Raw genomic sequence first — 19,925 nt, forward strand, 5'->3', positions numbered from 1 at the left:
CCTAAAAGACTACAAGAAAAAGTGTATTTGGAAAAACCAATGACATGCTCTTAGTCAGAAAGGGCACATGGGCAAGTTTCACAGATCAGTTTTGTTCACTCCTGTGTAGCCTTTGAAAGTCCATTAGATACCTGATATCCACAAATGTTTTGGAATACCAAACTCCCTTGTGATATTCTCTCATGGTATAAGAAGACTCAAGAGTCTAATCCCATTGTATACCTTACCTGAAACAACAAAAATGTTTGTAAATTATTGTAAACCAAGATCATACAGTACAGCATATAATAATACCAATGTACAATGGTGCAGGTGCTGTTCCAACAAGTAGCAACTGGTGATCACTTTTTATGAATGGCAGACAAGATCACTATATACCTGTATATGCTTAGAGTAGATGAGTAAGAAAGGACATATTTCTCCACAACACAAACATATCACCATTTATTCAATGATTCAACCAAAAGAATCAATTTCAAGCATTTGAAACCTTTATATGTTTTTTTATGCTGTCAGTGGAAAAAACAGCCTTTGCCCAATTCTACAATGGAGGAGGTTAAGTAACCCTTCACTGTATAGGTAGGTTCTTTCTGTGTCTGGGTATCCAGGGTTTTATCTGAATCTTGAGGCTGACTTGTACAAGGACCAAGAACCAGTAAATACTTTACAGATCACAGTGCTAAGTAACAGCCTTTCTAAAAACATTAGGCCTTTTTTGTTGTATGTCTTGTCTGAGACAGAGTTTGAGTTGTAGTTGAGGTTGACCAATCAATGTTTTAAAGGGTTGAAACTGACTGCCAATTTCCTTCACAAAACTTATTTATCCAGGTTGGTTACTTCGGTACTTCTGAAACCTGTCCTAGGGAGCCCCCACCACTACATATTTAGGATGTTTCCCCTCATCTAACACACCTGATTCAACTTATTAGCAGAGACTGCTAAAGCCAAAATGGTTATGTTCGATAAGTGAGACACCCAAAATGTGTGGTGGCAGGGTGTCACCTGGACAGGTTTGAGAGGCACTGGCTCACTTGATGTCAGAGTCGCTTGACGTATCTTTGGTTTCTCTGCTAGTTTCTGATGCTAACAGAGTATGTATCAGATGAGTTGTTTTAACACTCTTCATGTTGATCTACCCACAATATAGAACAGGGCACTGCAAATAAGCATTTTATTTACTTTTTTTTCCATTTACGGCAGGGGTGCCCAATCCTGCTCCTAATGGGCCAATGTCCAGCTGAGTTTGGCTCCAACCTAATTAAATACACCTGAACCAGCTAATCAAGGTCTTCAGGATTACTAGAAACATATAGGTAGGTGTGTTGGAATAGACCTCTAGGAGTTCTGCTGCCTTCACACCATGTCGTAATTATCGTAATTCCAAGATGATATTATGTGGCGTTCTACTCGGAGCGGCCCATGTTCTCGGACTCAGAGGTAGCGCCAAAGTAGTGCCTAAATGAATTTGGCGCCAGTTAGGTGGTACATCTGTCATATGGTCCAAGTCGTAAACCTCCGAACATTCTGGAGCACGTAAAGATTTTGGTGTTGATAGTGTTGCCATAGAAACACATAATTCAGCTCAGAGTAGAATGTAACATGTTGTTACCATGGAATTATGGTTATTTTATCATGGCATGAAGGCATCGAAACACATAATTCAGCTCAGAGTAGAATGTAACATGTTGTTACCTTGGAATTATGGTTATTTTATCATGGCATGAAGGCAGCTTTAAATTGGGCACTCCTGAATTAAAGCAGTGGTTCCCAACCATGTTCCTGGAGCCCTGGAGGTCAACACTGTACATTTTGCTAGGTCACCCTTATTTGACACACCCTTGTTGGATCTTCGAGGCAGTGTCTGAAATCACTCCCATACATTTAAAAAGGGCACTATTTGCAGGGATAGCCATTTGTAGTGGTGTCCGAAACCATAGTCAACAATATCGAGCGTACTCTTTCTATCCCATGATGCATTGCATTAACGGGTGTACAACCGATGTACACACAATGTTTATAGAATACCCATAATGTACTGTGGGGGTCGTGCCGAAGTAATTCCTGTGTTTCGCAGAATGGCGCATGCAGCTGAATCACCTATCCATCCATCTTACAAACCACTTATCCAATATGTGTACAGTGTAATACATACAGCTATACATTTCTTTTTACATGATTAGTATATTGTTTAATTAAGGTTTATATATACTAGTTTTCATGAAGATACATTTTTTAATTACCTCTGGAGCTGCAAGTTTCAAATGATTATTAAGCAGCAAGCACAAATTGCAAAAATAGCAGCCCTTCCCAATTTAGCCAATTTAGTGTCTGAATTCGCTCTCTCGTTTCCTTTCACCACTCCTTCAACTGGACTATATTAGTGGGCTAATGTAGAGAATAGTGACCAGGGGCATGTCAGTGTTTTGGGCGCCCTCTGCAAGTGGTCCCAGGGGAGCCCCCTTGGTGGAAATTGCATTCTGGGGTGCCTCAGGGGATGGGTGGGGGATGTGGGGATTGGAGGGTGGATGGGTGGATCAATCCCCATCGGTAGAAATCACGTTCGGGGGGTGGGAGGGTTGGGTAGAAACGCAATCTTGTGGGCTGTGTAGTGCCTGTACATGCTACTGATAGTGACTGACATGCGAAGACATGCAGTGTTGGGGGCTGGGGGTTCAGGAACATGGTTGGGAACCACTGTGTCAGGGTTCGAGTAGGGAAGAGGCAAGGACTCAAATGCAAAGGAAAACAGATCAAAAAAAGGAAACAGGAACACGTAGCGCAGGGCACAAGATGGTAACATTGATGACGAACTGGCAAGGAAACACATGGAAAAGGAAAGGACATGACGTATGGCCAAGTATCGTGTCCCGTACTCGGAATTTGTGTGTACCTATCCAAGTGCACACGCAGTGAGTAGCGAGTAGTGAACAAACGGTGCCCGGGGAGCAGTTGGGGGTTTGGTGCCTTGCTCAAGGGTGGAAGAGGTGGAACAGAGTGCTGTACATTCACTTCCCCCACCTACAATTCCTGCCGGTAAGGAGACTCGAACCCACAACCTTTGGGTTACAAGTGCGACTCTCTAACCATTAAGTCAGGACTGCCCCCTAAAGTCATGGCCTAAGGCCCTGTCCACATGAACACAGGTATTTTCAAAACAGTAGATTGCCCGGTCATCCACACGCAAAGCCATAGCCGGTGAAACCATAGATTTTGTCTTGTGACATCGGAGTGTGTGTTTTTTTTCAGGCTTCTGACTGGCCAATATGGCTTTACGGTTAAGGTTATATCGCCACCTGTTGGTTTCGCATGCTCTTGACAGCACTTCATAACGTGTTTTTCAAAAATACTTGTCTACGTTTAGACTAGGCCTAAATAGAGAGAACAAACAAAGCAGATAACAAGGGAGGACAGTAAGGGCGTGGTTAACAAGAAGGGTGTGGTTAGACATTAGACAGGACAGCACATGGCTCATAGAAACAACCATGAAAAGCCATAGACAGGACAGCACATGGCTCATAGAAACAACCATGAAAAGCCATATGCTCACACCAATGCAGCTGATGTAAACATGAACAACGTGCCACACAGAACACAACACACATGGACAGAAGATCATTCAGCCTGAGCGAACTTGAAACTCAAATGCTCACACAGCGAGACCAGAGCTCAGATCCTGGAGGGCCGCAGCCCTGCAGAGTTTTGTTCCAACCTTGCTCCAACACACATACTATGTAGTTTTCAATTAAGCCTGAAGGACTTGATTAGTTGGATCAGGTGTGTTTAATTAGGGTTGCATCTAAACTCTGCAGGGCTGCGGCCCTCCAGGACCGGAGTTTGACAGCCCTGGCATAGAGGATAAGTGAATGCTCATCCCATGCACTGACAAAAAAAAAAAAGACAACACACCATGCATGAATGCCCGAACTCTGGCACAGAACTGAAACCAAACTAGACTTAAGTGTCAGGATCTGAAGACCATGCACTGCACACAAAATACCTAACATGGACAGAAAAGCATACGGCCTGAGTGAACTCAGAATCACATGCTCACAAGGGCAAGATAATAGGAGTGTCAGAGTTCTATCACCAATCCAAGAATAAACCGACCAAAGTGACAGAACCTTGGCACAGTGATTTAGAGCAGTGGTTCCCAACCATGGTCCTGAAGGCCCCTCAACACTGCATGTTTTCCATGTCTCCTTAATCAGACACACCTGATTCAGATCATCAGTTCATTAGTAGAGACTTCAAGAACTGAAATGGATTTGTCAGACAAACGAGATGCAAAATGTGTTTGGGGGAACTCCAGGAATGTGGTTGGGGACCACTGATTTAGAGGATACTTTAGCCAATGCAAATTAACAATAAGAATAACAGAGATAGACGCAATAACAGAGATAAACGCAACAGAGATAGACCCAAAAGAACAAATATCACATCAAACAAAATTTCTATGAGGTACAAGTGTGGTATAACTGTGATAGTGGATTGCACTGTTAGGGTAAAGGTTGAGACTTTATTCCACTGCCAAGGAAGAGGGACAGTGTGAAGGCTTTTGGAAGTGATCTTGTGCCACACTGTGATGGCACCATCATGTGTTCTTTTACTGACTCCAGAATATGGGAGAATGCAGACAGAGAGGTGGCTTGGTATGCTAGCATCAGAGCCTTGAATTTGATGCAGATGCCTATAGGCGGTGAGCCAAGAAACGTGTGACATGGTGCACAATTTTGGCTGACTGAAGACCAGATGCTCTCATACATTCTGGATCAACTGCAAGTCTTGACAGCTGGAAGGCCAGATAGTAAAGTGTTCCAATTTTCCATTTTAGGATGAAAAGAGTGTGTACCCAGAGCAACACAGCATATCAGACTGGTGTCAGCTAATTTTCTTTATGTTAAAGACCATAAACTGGGCAGTTATTTGGGTGGTTGTTAAATACTTCCAAAACATGCCTGCTATTGTTGCTGAGTCTAGCTGTTTGGTGGTGTTGTGTTCAGTTGATGGCCTGGCTGGTTATGTCAAGGAGTTCAGCCTTTGAGGTTGACCTGGACATGACATTTCTTCTTCATTCATGATGTTAAAAAACAGGATGAAAGTGTGGGGTTATCCGGTTGGAATGACCAGTAAATCTGTGTTAAGTAGTGGTGCTAACACTGATGCTTAAAAGTTTATTAACCCTTTAGAATTTTTTGACATTTGAGACAAAAATATATACTTTGTCATTTATTTCTGGAAAACGATCCAATATTCCTTGTCTGTGAGTGGCAAAAAGTATGTGAACCTCTAGGGCTAACAGTTCATTTGAAGTCCAAATTAAAGTCCATCTGTTCAGAAGTGTTTTCAATCAATGGGATGACTATCAGGTGTCAATGTGTGCCTTGTTTTATTTAAAGAACAAAGATCTATCTATGTTTGTGGAAGTGTATTATGGCACCAACAAAGGAGATCTCTGAAGACCTTAGAAAAAGAGTTGTTGTTCATTAGGCTGGAAAAGGTTACAAAACCATATCTGGACCATGGATGTGGACTCCACAAATTCAGTCAGACTGTGTACAAATGGTGGAAATTCAAGACTATTGTTACCCTCCCCTGGAGTGGTTGACCAACAAAGATCACTCTAAAGCAGTCTAGGAGGTTGCACAGGACCCCAGGGTAACTTTTAACCAACTAAAGGCTTTTCTCACTTTAGCTAATGTTAATGTTCATGCGTCCATCATTAGGAGAACACTGAACAACCATGCCGTGCAAGGCAGAGTAGCAAGGAGAAAGCCATTGCTCTCCAAAAAGAACATTGCTGCCTGTCTGCAGTTTGGTAAAACTCATGGGGACAAACCAGAGGACTATTGGAGAAAGGTTTAATAGATGGATGACACCAAAATAGAAATTCTGGATTATGTTTGGAGAAAGAAAACACTGCATTCCTGCATCAGAACCTTTTCACGTCTGTGAAACATTGTGGTGGTAGTATCATGGTTTGGGCCTATTTTACTGCATCATGGCCAGCACAGCTTGCCATAACTGACAGAACGATGAATTTTGAATTATACCAGCAAATCCTAAAAGAAAATGTCAGATATGTCCAAGAACTGAATCTCAAGAGGAAGGGGGTCATGCAGCAATACAACAACCACAAGTACAAGTCGTTCTACCAAAGAATCGACCGTTTTGTCAAAGTCCAGACCTTAACCCAATTGAAATGTGGAAGGACTTGAAGCAAGCAGTTTATAGGAGGAAACCCACCAACATCACAGAGTTGAGGGGGTTCTGTACTGAAGAATGAGCTAAAATTCCTTCAAGTTATTGTGCAGGACTGATCAGCAGTTACAAGAAATGTTTAGCTCAATATTTTTGGCTCATTTGTTTTATTGGATCGGTTTGCCTACTTTCAGGACTTGTAAAAATCTGATGATCTTTTGGGTTATATTTATGTAGAAATATAAATTTCTAAAAAGTTCAAAAACACCTCTGTAAATAAGTGGAGAGAGTCAAGCATTGAACTCTAGGGTACTCCAATGTTTAGCCTGGTGGTTAGTTGTGAATCAGATACTCCTCCCAACCATGAAACTTGGACAGATATGCCTGTAAAATAGGACTCAAAGCAGTAAGTAGCAAAATCATTGATGCACAATGCTGATAGGGTTGATAGAACATGATGGGTAGATGTTGGCAAAGGCAGCGGACCCATCAAGCAGATTCAAGGTAGATGATCTTGAAGTAGCTCTTGCCAGAGTACTAGGGCTTCGGGAAAGGGAAGCATGGTAGTCTATGTGAAATGTCCTCTTTTGAAGCCAGAATGACTTTATCCTGCAGGTCGCTCTGTGAAAGGAATGCAAAAAGTTGAAGATAACTTTTTTCAGTTTTTTTGGACAGGAATCAAAAATTCAGACCTGTCTTATATAATACTTACCAGTTCAACTGGTAAAGCATGACACAAACATCACAAACACCATTGGTTTGAGTCTTGAATTCACTTGTAGTGGCTTTGGATAAATGCCCCTGCTGAATACATTAATGGAAATGGAAATCTGATGCTGCAGTGTCAAGTATTGGTTTGAGGAGGGTTACCGTGGGGATAACTGAACTTACACAATAAGACATGTTCAAGATGTGTGTGAGAACAGGTAAGTGTAAGAGAGATGGTTTGAGGAAACTGAGAGAAGATATGATCTAGGGGACATCACAGTATAATAGTCTGGAAACACCAATTCTGAGAGAGGAGAGAAGAGTAGCATGTGAGTCATGCATGTTTGTGTGTGTCTAGAGCAGACAACTGGTTTCGACCTTGTCAGTGGAAAAATGTGGCAAAGACATAATCAGTCCAAGAGGTAGGGGGAGAAAATGGAGGCAGACAGAGTTTAGACAAGAATGTAGTGAAGACTTTGTGGGTGTTAGCAGCACACTGTGTGATACAGGTTGTTTTTCTGGTTTTCCAAATACTACACGGTTACATAACAAAGGAGGAACATAAAACTCAATTTCAACAAGCACAATTTAGGAACTTTAAACAAACCTCTATACCTGTTTACAAAGAGATGCCATCTATTACTTACAGTAAAAACCATGCAGTGTTTTTCTTTGTTTTTTTTAAGATTAATTTTAGGCATTTTTATTTACTATGAAAGGACAGTAATGTGGGAGCAAAATGGGAGAGAGAAGGGGACAGGTTTGGGAAAGGTCTGCAAACCAGTACTCGAACTCGGACACCTGAAGCACAATGGCGTTATAAATTGACACACTGCCCACAAAGCTAATGGTGCTGATAGTGTTGTTTTTTTTCAAATAACGATTGAAGTATATTCCCAGATTCTTCCAGAGGTGGTCACATCATATCAGCAAATGTAATATCTGTCTCTACCATTTGGATATTAGACATATACCAAAAATACAAATATTAAATCCATTGCATATAAGCTGCTCCACTGTATAAATCCTTGGAATAATTCCCTATACTTGCCTTGATCACCTGAATGGTTGGTTAATCTTGTTATGGTTTGCTTTTTCTTAAAGTTTTATACTTTTTTTTTTATAGATAGGACAGTAGGTGGACATGAAACAAAGTGGGAGAGAGAGAGGGGGATGGAATCAGAAAAGGTCCGCTAGCTGGGAATTGAAGTCTGGACACCCGAAGTGCAACGGCACCACGTGTCGGCATGCTTCCAATGAGACCACTGGCGCCAACGTTCTGGCCTTTTTTCAACAAGCTGTTCTAGAAACCTTAGAATTTGAGCTTCTGCAATTCTATCTACAGCTGGATACTGGACTATAATTACATTTCCTAATGACATGACTAGGCAAATTAACAGTAACTGGAAATAGAGGGTGTCATTTTCTTAAAATTAACAGCACTCCAAATGATCAGATTGTTTCGGTTACTTTACATGCATATCTACTAACCTGACCTAGCCCCACAAAACCATAGCCATTCCAAAACACCGCACTTTCTGAGAGTCCAAAATACAGTGGCACCGCTATAGTTTCTGGTACCCCAGATCTCTATTTTGACTCGGGCCCTCTAAGAATCGTGTTTGGGTGTGGGTTGAGGGCAGTGACTTCGCTAGGAATTCTGGGCCCTGTGCTCTCAATTTAATATGGGGGCCCCCTCAAAATCAGTGGGGGAGGGTCACGATTGTGACCTCACATTCAGTGGTGGGGGGTGGAGGAGTAGTTGGCCCCTGTCAACCTCAGGGTCCTATGCACTCTATCACCCTTTTCACCCCACTAGCGACATCTTTGTCTAAGGGGTGTACTGCTGTACTACTAGGTCTATGGTATCACATGGAAATGTCTAGAGTTTTGCGTATTCCAAGACTATCTTATGAGGGGATCTGCAAGAATTAATACAAATAATACCCATGATGAGTTCAGAGTAGATTTAAAAAAACAAAAAAAGGCAACTATTGAAAAGGTTCAGCACAATCCCTTTCAGACTACTCCATGGACAAGATAAGATATATATATAAGATATATCATATTTTCAGTATTGATATTCCTTCAGCTATTTACTGGCTGACAGTGCCCAGGATTGACCAAAATGTACATTTGTACCAATATACAGTGCCACTCACTATTTACCACTTCAAGAGAGTCCAGTCTTTTCATTCCTAGGTGTTTCGATTTTTGTTTAGGGTCATTTACTCATGACCATTAGTTTAGTTCATTGATCTTTGAAAATGCTGGTTCCATGTACAAACACAAGGCACCCTATGCCAGAGTCTTCAGTTCTGTGGTAGTTTTAACACATATCAGACACCACTTATTCAAACTATGGTAGAAGAACCTAAGCACCCATGAATGGTTCAAATCAATCAATGCCAGACTGGTGTAAAGTGGTCACCAACAGCAGCTGGAAGAAGGTACCTTTCAAACATAAGAATTTAAGAGTTGGCAAAAGAAAATTAGACCAAACAACCAGTACACATTGACGTAAGAATGTCACTGATGGCTGTATGTCAACAGTCAAATTGCCTAAAGTCTGTTACCAATTATTAAATCTAGGGATCCAGGATTTCTGTGTTAGAAGCTGGGATTCAGCTTTTTTTTTTTTGTTTTTGTCTTTTCATCCACTGCAAACAAAAGAAATGAATCTTAGTTTTAAAAAAAATGCCCCCAAACAAACGGATATGATCAATGTGTGTTAGACATAACTCTAAATTAACACCACACCACTGACAGAACCGGGAGTTGACTAAGCAAAATTGAAAGACCTTGTGTAACAGGATTAGGTACAGTTTGATTGTTATATAAAACAGAATCTGTAGCATGACGTTGATTACCACAGAGGAAAAAAAAGTGGCTTCTCTCTTCGCAGAAACAAATGCAAAAGCCATATGCAATTTTCCATTATACTGGTATACATTTTTGTAGTTAAACAGTTCATATGGTGTAAACCAATCTACATAACATTATACAAGTATACATATGCAGTCTTCCCATAGAATTAATTCTCACAAAAGTGCACTCACTGATTTTGATGTTTCCAGTCATTAGAATGTGTCAATGTAGCATGACACAGGAGGTTTTCAAAACCTAAAACAATTTTTTCTTAGCTACAGTGTATTATTTTAACCATATTTTTTCACAAGTACTACTCATTTGTCAATGAGAAAATGAATAGAGTGTGCCTTTGACTCCTCATGATAAATAAGTGAAATCGTCAAAATTATTGCAACAAAATTTAAAGTTTTCAAGACTACAGTGTGTTTTAAACCTGACATAAGGTAAAAGAAATGTCTACTAATATTTGCATGCATACAAACAATAATTTACATCTTTGGTACATGAAAAAATAAAAGTAACAATTACAATGCCTCAAAGTGGAAAACAGAATTGTCTTTATTTATAAACAAGTGAAACCAGACGTGCACAGACTATGTAACCGATATTTAAGAACAGTCAAAATGTGTTTCGCACCACCACTTATATAAAATAAAAAATACAATTTGTACAAAAAAGCCTGTGCTTAGTCTGTGTAGACTTTGACTTGGGGGTGGGGGTTAAATTATAAAAAACATACAGCTAAAATACATACTTCCATAACTGCAGCAGAAGTGTGTTCTTGAACCAAGTTTTAGCAAAGACAGTTCAAATGACATGAATAAGTCCAGGATTAATAACTTCTGCTTTGCTCCAAATTCATCAGTTCATGAGTAAAATTTCAAACAATCTGGTCATCATAATGGTTCCTATATAGGTCCCTTTGGTTTGTGAATCCATACTGTCAACACCTACTTTGAATAAGAATTTGAACTGCCAATTCAAAAAATTGGAAAATGCAAATGAGAATTTTGGGGGAAACACCTTTATATACAACAAACGCAGCATACATGAGACACATGGGAAACAGTATTTGGTACACCCGAGGAGCCAAATGCTACAGAAGTACAACAATAAAAAAAAAAAAAAAAAAAAAAACGTATGTTAATAACTCTAACTACAAGCATTCTGAAAATTCTGATATACATTATATCTTCATTGTGGACACTCTCTTCTAATTCTCAAGTTATTAGAAAGGCTATTTCTCCAGGCATTCTGGTCAGAATTGTAATCTTAAAACCAAACTCTTCAATGATTTACTTGAGTATTCTGTGCTTCCAACTTTGTTGCAACTATGTCAGGAGGGCCCTTTTCTTTTCCAAAAGGACAGAGCCAGTTTGCTCCTAAATGCCTTTGGGGGAAATGATGCTCGTCAACCATTTACTTTCAAAAGAATGTAATTTGTTTTGCTGCTATAACCAGACTCCACTATTCTGTGATGGGAAACTGTTGCAGGGACTTACTCCAGACACGAGAATCAAGAAGGTTAGGCAAAAACTGCAATAACTAATATAGTCTGTGTTCCCAATCCATCCCAAAGGTGCTTGGTATTGGATCTGTGCATGTCATTTACATTCTCCAAAACCTGAAACTGTAGGGCATCACTTTGTGCAAAGGGTCATTGGCCTCCTGGAATTGAAAAAGAGTCCTCACTTAATGAAGCACATAATACTCGGTTTTATAGTTGAGCATTTATAATTGCTGGACTAGCCAAACTTGTTCATTAGATAAGAGTGTCCATACACTTTTGGCCATTTTGTGGATCTCTAGGTCTGAGAACATTCAGTGGATTCATTCAGTATTTCCGACGGCATGCCATTATTACCAGCATTTGTATCAGGGTTTTCAGCATCTCCTTGTTGATTTTCGGAATCAAGTACATTAGTCTCAGGAGGATTTGCGCCATCATTCTCAGAGTCTCCTTTATGATGATATACAAGATGGCGATCTAAAGCAGAAAGGAATGTGAAGCGGCTTGGACAGAGAGGGCAACTGAGCAAAACCTTGCAGGGACTTCGCTTGTGGTAATACATGTGTCGCCGATAAACACTAAGCAGCCCAAAGACTCTACAACATTCTTTGCATTTGTACTTCATTCTTGGTTTGTAGGTTCCCTTATAAGGAGAACCAAGTAACAGGTCATCTGGCTTGGGCTGATTTTCTTCTTCAAGTTCTTCTTGTTGACTGTCACTTTTTGTTTGTGTCAATACTTCCGCAGGTTTCCATTCACTGTTTTTATCCCCATGTTGTGTCTTTGACTCCCCAGGTGCCCTGGATTGAAGTGCTGAACTGTGGTACATGGCCATGTGCCTTGTGACATCACATCTTTGTGGAAAGTGTCTTCCACAATAATTGCAAGCATGCAGAGTACCCTTATGGTAACGCATATGGCGAGAGAGACTGCTTGAGTGTACAAACACACGATGGCAGAGTTTGCAGGAGAATAGTTTGCCACCAAAACTGGCTCTGTTCACTCCTCTAGGTCTTCCTTTTATGCTTGGCCTTAGTGGATCAACTCGCTGCTTTTGTCGCATTACACCATGCTCCTGCAGTTTCATCTTAGTCGATAAACCTAAAGAGTCCTTTAATTCAACCTCATCTGGATGCGCTTTTTTATGATGCTCTCTTAAATCTGCAATTTGGCTGAAATGTTCCCCACACAGGCCACAACGACATGGCTCATTAACTGAATTACCATTTTTCATACTTTCTTCTTCCCCAAGTGTTTCCTGTTTTTGTGTTACATCACTGGATGGCTTGTTGACACGAGAATGACTGTTTAGGTGGCTTTGCAAGTCAGACAACCAAAAGAAGCGCAAGCCGCAAACTTTGCAAGGGTAAGACTTGCCCATGTTATTCTCTTGGTTTTCCATGGATCTACTTGAAGTCTTGGAACCAACAGATCCATGCCACTGTTTCTGGTGTAACAGTAAGGTCTCTTGTCTTAAGAATCGCTTTCCACAGTGTCCACAACTATAAAAGCGCTCATGAGCATGGTTTTGAAGGTGGCTCTGCAGACTCTCCCGGTCATCAAACACCTTGCAGCACAGAGTGCATTTGAACCCCTGCTCAAGGGCACGGTACTGCTGATGCAGCAGTAAGCTCTTTGGGGTTTTGAACACTTGTCCACATCTTTCACACTTAAACTGAGTGTACTCCTTCTCTGGTATCTTAGATGAAGTCAAAGGGGCTTGAATAGGGGGTTGGCACCATAATGACTTGGGTGTAGGTTTCCCAAACAAGAAAGTAAAGTTAGACAACACAGATCGATCAACCACAGTGAGCATTCCGTTTTCATGGAGAGCAACCTCAATGGATGCGTTGATACAACTACCATTACTAATGCTTAAACCATCAGAGGAAAAGATGTCAGTAAGTCCATGAATGGCCATGTGTTCGACTAGTTTTGGGTACTGACTAAACCCTTCACCACACTCTGTGCAGATGAAGGCATCTCCTGCACTTAACTCTTGCATAGGGTCCGTTGAGTAAGCCATCATGACAAAGCCAAATGTAGCCTCTTTGAGGTATAAAATCGATCGTTTAGGAAACAGAGAACATGATATATTATGTGAGATGTTTAAAAAAAATCTATCAAAACATGATAACTTTGCCTACTGGAATTATTTTCCTGCAAATAATGTCTGTTAAAAATCTAATTTCACTTTAGTTGCTATAAAACATGGCTAGGTTTCTATATGCTTTTAATAAATAGCCACAACTGGTCACAGCATTTCTAAAATGGCAACTCCACCAACTTCAATAAAACAGAAAATTCCCAAAAGGATTAAAAATCTATCCTCAAAAGTCTTTTTGATTGTCAAAACAATCATCAATTCTCCAACTCCGTTGGAAAATGTGACATTTGAGCATAATACAAGGATGAAAACCTCGTTATGTATGGCCTGCCTTGTTTCAGGTGCTTGCTTGCATTTCAGATATTGCCATCTGTAAAAAAAAAAAAAGAAAGGAGAGGAAAAGTAAGACACAAATCAATTTTGTTGCAAGTGACAATTCTTAATTCTCAAGGCTAAACACTTCCGGCGCTACTGTGTGTGGCAGCCTTTTCCAGCTTCTGAACGACATTACAATTGTAATTTGCACACATTGCACTTAATTATTTTTATTTTGAATATTTGATTGCACTGGATATTTATTGATTGCACAGGACATTTATATTTATTTGTATTTGTTTTTGTATTTATGGAGAACTTGATGCCTTAAATGTGGATGCTGCTGGAATTTGTGAATTTGCCATTGGGATTAATAAAGTATTTATCTATCTATCTCAAGTAATAATTCATAATTAAATGTTATCATTATACATACTTTTAAACAATCCACTTGGGCTTATGATAGTTTTGGGAAACGCAGCCCAGGGTAGTTATTATATAAACATCTACATCATCTAAATGAGCCCAAAGTACTACCATTGAAGTATTTGTGCTGGGGCTATGTATAAATATAGATTCTCCAAATTATTTCAAATCTGATTCACAAGCTCTCAATTAAGAGTATTTTGAGCACATCTTGATAATAATATCCATTTTACTTAAATAAACTCTCTATCAGATAATACTGTAAATTATGCAGGGAAATGTCTAACTTGGAACATTTAAAAACAATGTAGTGGAAATGTAGTGAAAGCAGTATAATTTCTATGTATCAGTATGTTCTTCAGTAATTTTCAGTGTGTTATATACATATAATATAAACTATAAATAACTGAATCAAACTCTTACGCATTTTTTATGATAGCACAACAAATAGAATAAATATTTTAATACATTTGTATTGAATTTTAAAATGACTTTTTTTGCAAATTTAATGCAAATTTGATCGAATTTATTGCAAGGATGACAAGATGTAAAAGATTGTATACAAGTGTTGAAGCAAACTGATATAGGAAAGTGTAAATAAATGCAGAATAGACAGCGATTAACAAGTGGATTGCATAAAATAATTAGTAAATATTCACACTTTTGCCAACGAGACATACAGTTTATCTTGATCAACATTCTTTTGTCTCCATTTTGCACTACACTTACATAAATCATTAAAACATTCAATTTCTTTTAAGATAAGGTAAGTAAAATTTTTTGCAAAAGCAGATTTCAAGAGTGCTCTTTACTGGTATAAAAAACCCCACTATATTCTTCAAAATGCAAAGGGAAATGCAAATGCTGAACTATCAAATAACTTTATTCTCTTTAGTCCAATAGATAATCATTTTGTTCTTGGTGTGAATTAGGGCTGCACGATTAATCAAATTTCTAATCGTGATTACAATTACAGATGCCACAATTATGTAATCATTCAAAGGTGCAATTGTCAAAACAAAACAAAACAAAAAACACTTACATTATGCTGCTTGCTTAAGATGTGGGGTGGGGAGTAATTTTAAAATTTTAACTTTTTTATATTTAAAGAAGAAACTATATAAAAATGTGGCATGCAGTGCTTCAAACAATGGTACAAAACTAATCAAAACATCATTCAATGTAAATTGTGATAACTGTAATTAATAATGGCAATTACCATTTCAAGGTCATAATCGTGCAGCCCTAGTGTGGATGGATTTGTCTGCAAGTAATTTATTTTTTTACACCACTAATGCTTTTAAAGGGCCTTGAAAAAGAAAGCTATCAGGGATTGTGCTATAAGGTTAGGCTAGGCAAGAGGCAACACTGCCCTGGAGCCAATGGCCCCATTTACATGCACTTTAAAAAATGGCATATTCCAAGGTTTTTGCAGTAAGCAGAATTCTGAACCATCACATAAATGCAAAAAAACAGTTTTCCTTAAGACATTTAAGGAAGCAAGATAAATCAGTTTAACACCTGCCATGTAAACAAATAATCTGCATTCTTCACAATGTACATACTGTGAATGTGATAAAAATAATAAATAAATGTGTTGAGAACTAATGGTGTAGTAGGTATTGACAGGGGTGTATTTAACAGGAACAGCAGTTTTGCACCTCAAACTGCTTTCTCACGCAAGCAATTTTCTGGTGTGCATCAGAATGATCAGCTAATCGGTGTGTACAGCTGGCTCATACGCAAAATAAAAACCAAATATACAGCAACCAACACACTGTGTATTATGTGCACTTTAGAAATATCGTAACTACAACCCTAAACAATTAAATGGACCACAAAACCAGTCGTAAGTAGCACGGGTATATTTGTAGCAATAGCCAACAATACATTGTATGGGCCAAAATTATTGTTTGTTTTTTTTTCTTTTAAGCCAAAAATCAATGGGATATTAAGTAAAGATCATGTTCCATGAAGATATTTTTATAAATCCCTAATTTTTGATTAGTAATATGTGACCCTGGACCACAAAACCAGTCATAAGTGTCAATTTCTTGAAATTGAGATTTACACATCATCTGTAAGCTGAAATAAGCTTTTCGTTGATGTATGGTTTGTTATGATAGAACAATATTTGCCCGAGATACAACTATTTGAAAATCTGGAATCTGATGGTGCAAAAAATCAAAATACTGAGAAAATCGCCTTTAAAGTTGTCCAAATTAAGTTCATAGCAATGCATATTACTAATCAAAAATTAAGTTGCAGTTACAAAATATCTTCATGGAACATGATCTTTACTTATCATCCTAATGATTTTTGGCATAAAAGAAAAATCGATAAATTTGACCCATCTGATGTATTTTTGGCTATTGCTACAAATATACTCGTGCAACATAAGACTGGTTTTGTGGTTCAGGGTCACATACGCATTGCTAAGAACTTCATTTGGACAACTTTAAAGGTGATTTTCTCAATATTTTCTGATTTTTTTTGTTCCCTCAGATTCCAGATTTTCAAATAGTTGTATCTTGGCCAAATATTGTCTTATTCTAACAAACATGCATCAATGGAAAAGTTATTTATTCAGCTTTCAGATGAAAAATTGACCCTTAATATGCTTGTTTACATAATAACATTTGCATAGGCATATTTAAGTGTAAAATTCTAAATTTTAGATCATACACAAGTTGTGTGTCAATTTGATTGCAGATACACTATAACATAATACAACATATCTATATTGTCTATAATATTTTTCTTTTGTTTATGCTACTTCCTTATGTTTCCAACTTGAATGTGTGATGAATGTGGTATGAGTTCCCCAAGTGCAATGGAAGGCAGCATTTTCTCACATAAAAATAGTCTTCTAAAATACCCAACAAGTATACAAAATAAGAAAATCAGGAGTTTAATTTTTACTCACCGCAATCCTGATGTTTTAAAATTGATCTCTCCCCATTTACAGCAACCAGGTCAAACAGCAGAAATCACCCAGTATTTCTAAAAACTGACAAAGACAAGAAAACAACCATTTGTAAAGCCTGTATGTAGCAATACTGAACAAGTGTCTGGTACATTTCCTTACCGTCTTAACAATTTCTTAAAATGACATGCTGACTAGAAATTCATGCACAGACAAAAATACAACTTAGTAGCATAGAATTAATCCATAGAGACCTAAAATCAGTGATGGTTACACAATACACATCGATGCTAAAACTACATTGTCATTACATGTATTTATTCAGCAGACACGTTTATTCAAAGCAGCTTACAAAACGTGGAACTTCATAAGCATGTTATATTAAGAGCAATAAGCTCAATTGAGTAGCAACAAGTAATTTTTGAGGTACTTTTTATGTTCTTGATATTTTTAAGGGTCAAGGCATCGTGGGATATTTACAAATTCAGCAACCAAATCAGGCTGTTTATGGATCTCAAATGACGGCATGCAATAATATCCTTAAAAACAACAACAACCACAAATGTAATGAAGGTAAATTGACGGTAAATGTACACGTCTGTAACAACGGTAAGATTAAGGGAAAATTTACAGTTTAAAACAAAAACAGCAACGCGTAACAGGCGCAACATCTTTACATTAGTAACGCCACATTATAATAAGGCTAAACAACACGCTAGCTTAGCGAAGTTGATTTACTCGTAGAAAACATGTAGATTACGCTACGTAAGTAAAACACAACCGAGAGTATGTGTGCGGGATACTGAAAAAATCCATACTTTAATAACACAGTATCTACAAATGAAAACAGGCACATGTATCCGCGAATTACCTCGTCGATAGATGTCACTTCAGAAGAGCCTCAAACGCGGGTAGCAACTTTCCGTCACCTTTCTGTTTAGTGTGTAGCTGTAGTGCGATCTCTTGCGAATTCAACGTGTATCGTAGATTGTTTTTGGTTTTTTGACCAGTCACCTCAACTAGTTGTAGTTTATCCTAAACAACTCTAAATCCTCGAGAACAGAAGGGGGTGGAAAGAAAAACGAAAGCTTCCTTTAGGCATTCTTCTTCGCGTAAGATGTGCTGTGCAGCAATACCGCCACCCACAGGACTGGAGCGTAGACGCGGCTAATGAGAGCAACGAAATGGAGGAGGAAAATCTATAAATAATGATTGTTAATTCCTTTGATATTTAGTGCATGCATGTACTTCTTAAATCATGTTATCAAAATCTGTTGTTTTGAGTTAATTTGGCACTGCTTTATGTAAACATTTGTCTGTCCTGGAACATTATAAGACGATTTTGTAATGTGAGGCTTTTTTTAAACCCACAGATTGTTTTCTTGCACATGCTGTGCAGCATAGGAGTGTTGTTATCATTAAATAATTTAGGAAGAATGAAATATGAACTATTTTGGGAAACTGATTTACCTTACAGTGTGACATTGCAAAACAGCTGGAATTTGGAAGAAAATTATTTTGTAATTATGCAGCTTTATGACTTCATATTTTTGAGATTGCTTGATATATTTGTATATTTGTGACCCTGGACCACAAAACCAGTCATGAGTATCACGGGTATATTTGTAACAACAGCCAACAATACATTGTATGGGTCAAAATGATATTTTTTTCTTTTATGCCAAAAATCATTAGGATATTAAATAAAGATCATATTTCATGAAGATATTTTGTACATTTTCTACTGTATATATATATCAATGTATCAAATATATCAAAACTTATTTTTTGATTAGTAATATGTATTACTAACAACTTAATTTGGACAACTTTAGGTGATTTTGTCAGTATTTAGATTTTTTTGCACCGTCAGATTCCAGATTTTCAAATAGTTGTATCTCGGCCAAATCAAATATTTGACATTCTATCCCAACAAACCATACATCGATGAAAAGCTTATTTATCTAGCTTTCAGATGATCTCATTTTCAAAAATTTAACACTTACTATTGGTTTTTAATATAGCAAAACCATTTGAAATGAGCCAGTTCAGACATAAATGTTACCACCCATTTTTCTGGAGTTAAACAAAAAAACAAAAAAAAAAAAAAGAAAGAAAAAGGAAAAAAGAAGATGAGATAATATTCTAGTTCAGGATTTTGAGGGTCTGTTTAACTGGTATTGCCATTGCAGTAATGATGGTGTAATGGTGTAGTTCAAGTCATTACAGTGTCATAGCACTTCTCCCTTCAGCCACAACCAGTATTAAAAGCAAAATGTCCCTGCCCAGTTCTCTGTGTCTGCAGTTCAACAAAGTACATGCTGCCATGAAGGTTCAGATTTGAATCAGGTGATAAAAAGTATTACATGCATTTTTATATCATGTACTGCCTGGCAATTTAATCCTAAAGGATAATTTAGTTTGGCCATACGGAAAGAATAAATCAATGGGCTATAGGTGGAAACAATAAATACATTATGGTACACTATACCACAGACTGTTAGAAAATATCCTATGAAATAATATATATCATAAAATAAAAATAGTTAAAAAAGTATAAAAGTATAAAAAAGTATACAATATGAGATATTTTGCCTTGTTCAGTTAATGAATTGCCTTAAGTGTGAACATTCTCACTGAATTCTGTATTAAAAACTCTTTCTTCTGACTATGTGTTTACACAGCAAACCATGTGTGGATATAGTACAAGTCTTATTGGTTCTCACAGTGTTAAGGCTGGCCTCTCGTTTATTGTTCCCGAACATAGCAATACAATCAGAATCTGTTACCCGTTTCAAAAACTAAAAACTGAATGGACTATCATCTCTCTTGAATTTTGAATTGTGAGAGAGTTAACATTTAAG

The 19,925-nt window shown here is 38.0% G+C and overlaps 1 protein-coding gene across 1 annotated transcript; it reads right to left on the reverse strand.

Annotated features, from left to right (window-relative positions):
• Positions 1-10,311: 10,311 nt before the first annotated feature.
• si:dkeyp-84f3.5 (uncharacterized protein LOC334144 homolog) lies at positions 10,312-18,174 on the reverse strand. The gene is made up of 3 exons (XM_051132116.1): positions 17,933-18,174; positions 17,062-17,145; positions 10,312-13,764 (listed from the first exon to the last, which is right to left on the reverse strand). Exon 3 carries the CDS (start codon positions 13,314-13,316, stop codon positions 11,583-11,585), a length of 1,734 nt encoding a protein of 577 aa, XP_050988073.1. The 5' UTR covers positions 13,317-13,764; positions 17,062-17,145; positions 17,933-18,174; the 3' UTR covers positions 10,312-11,582.
• Positions 18,175-19,925: the final 1,751 nt, after the last annotated feature.

The sequence above is a fragment of the Labeo rohita genome, chromosome 16, assembly GCF_022985175.1.
Source record: "Labeo rohita strain BAU-BD-2019 chromosome 16, IGBB_LRoh.1.0, whole genome shotgun sequence".
Lineage (NCBI taxonomy): Eukaryota > Metazoa > Chordata > Actinopteri > Cypriniformes > Cyprinidae > Labeo > Labeo rohita.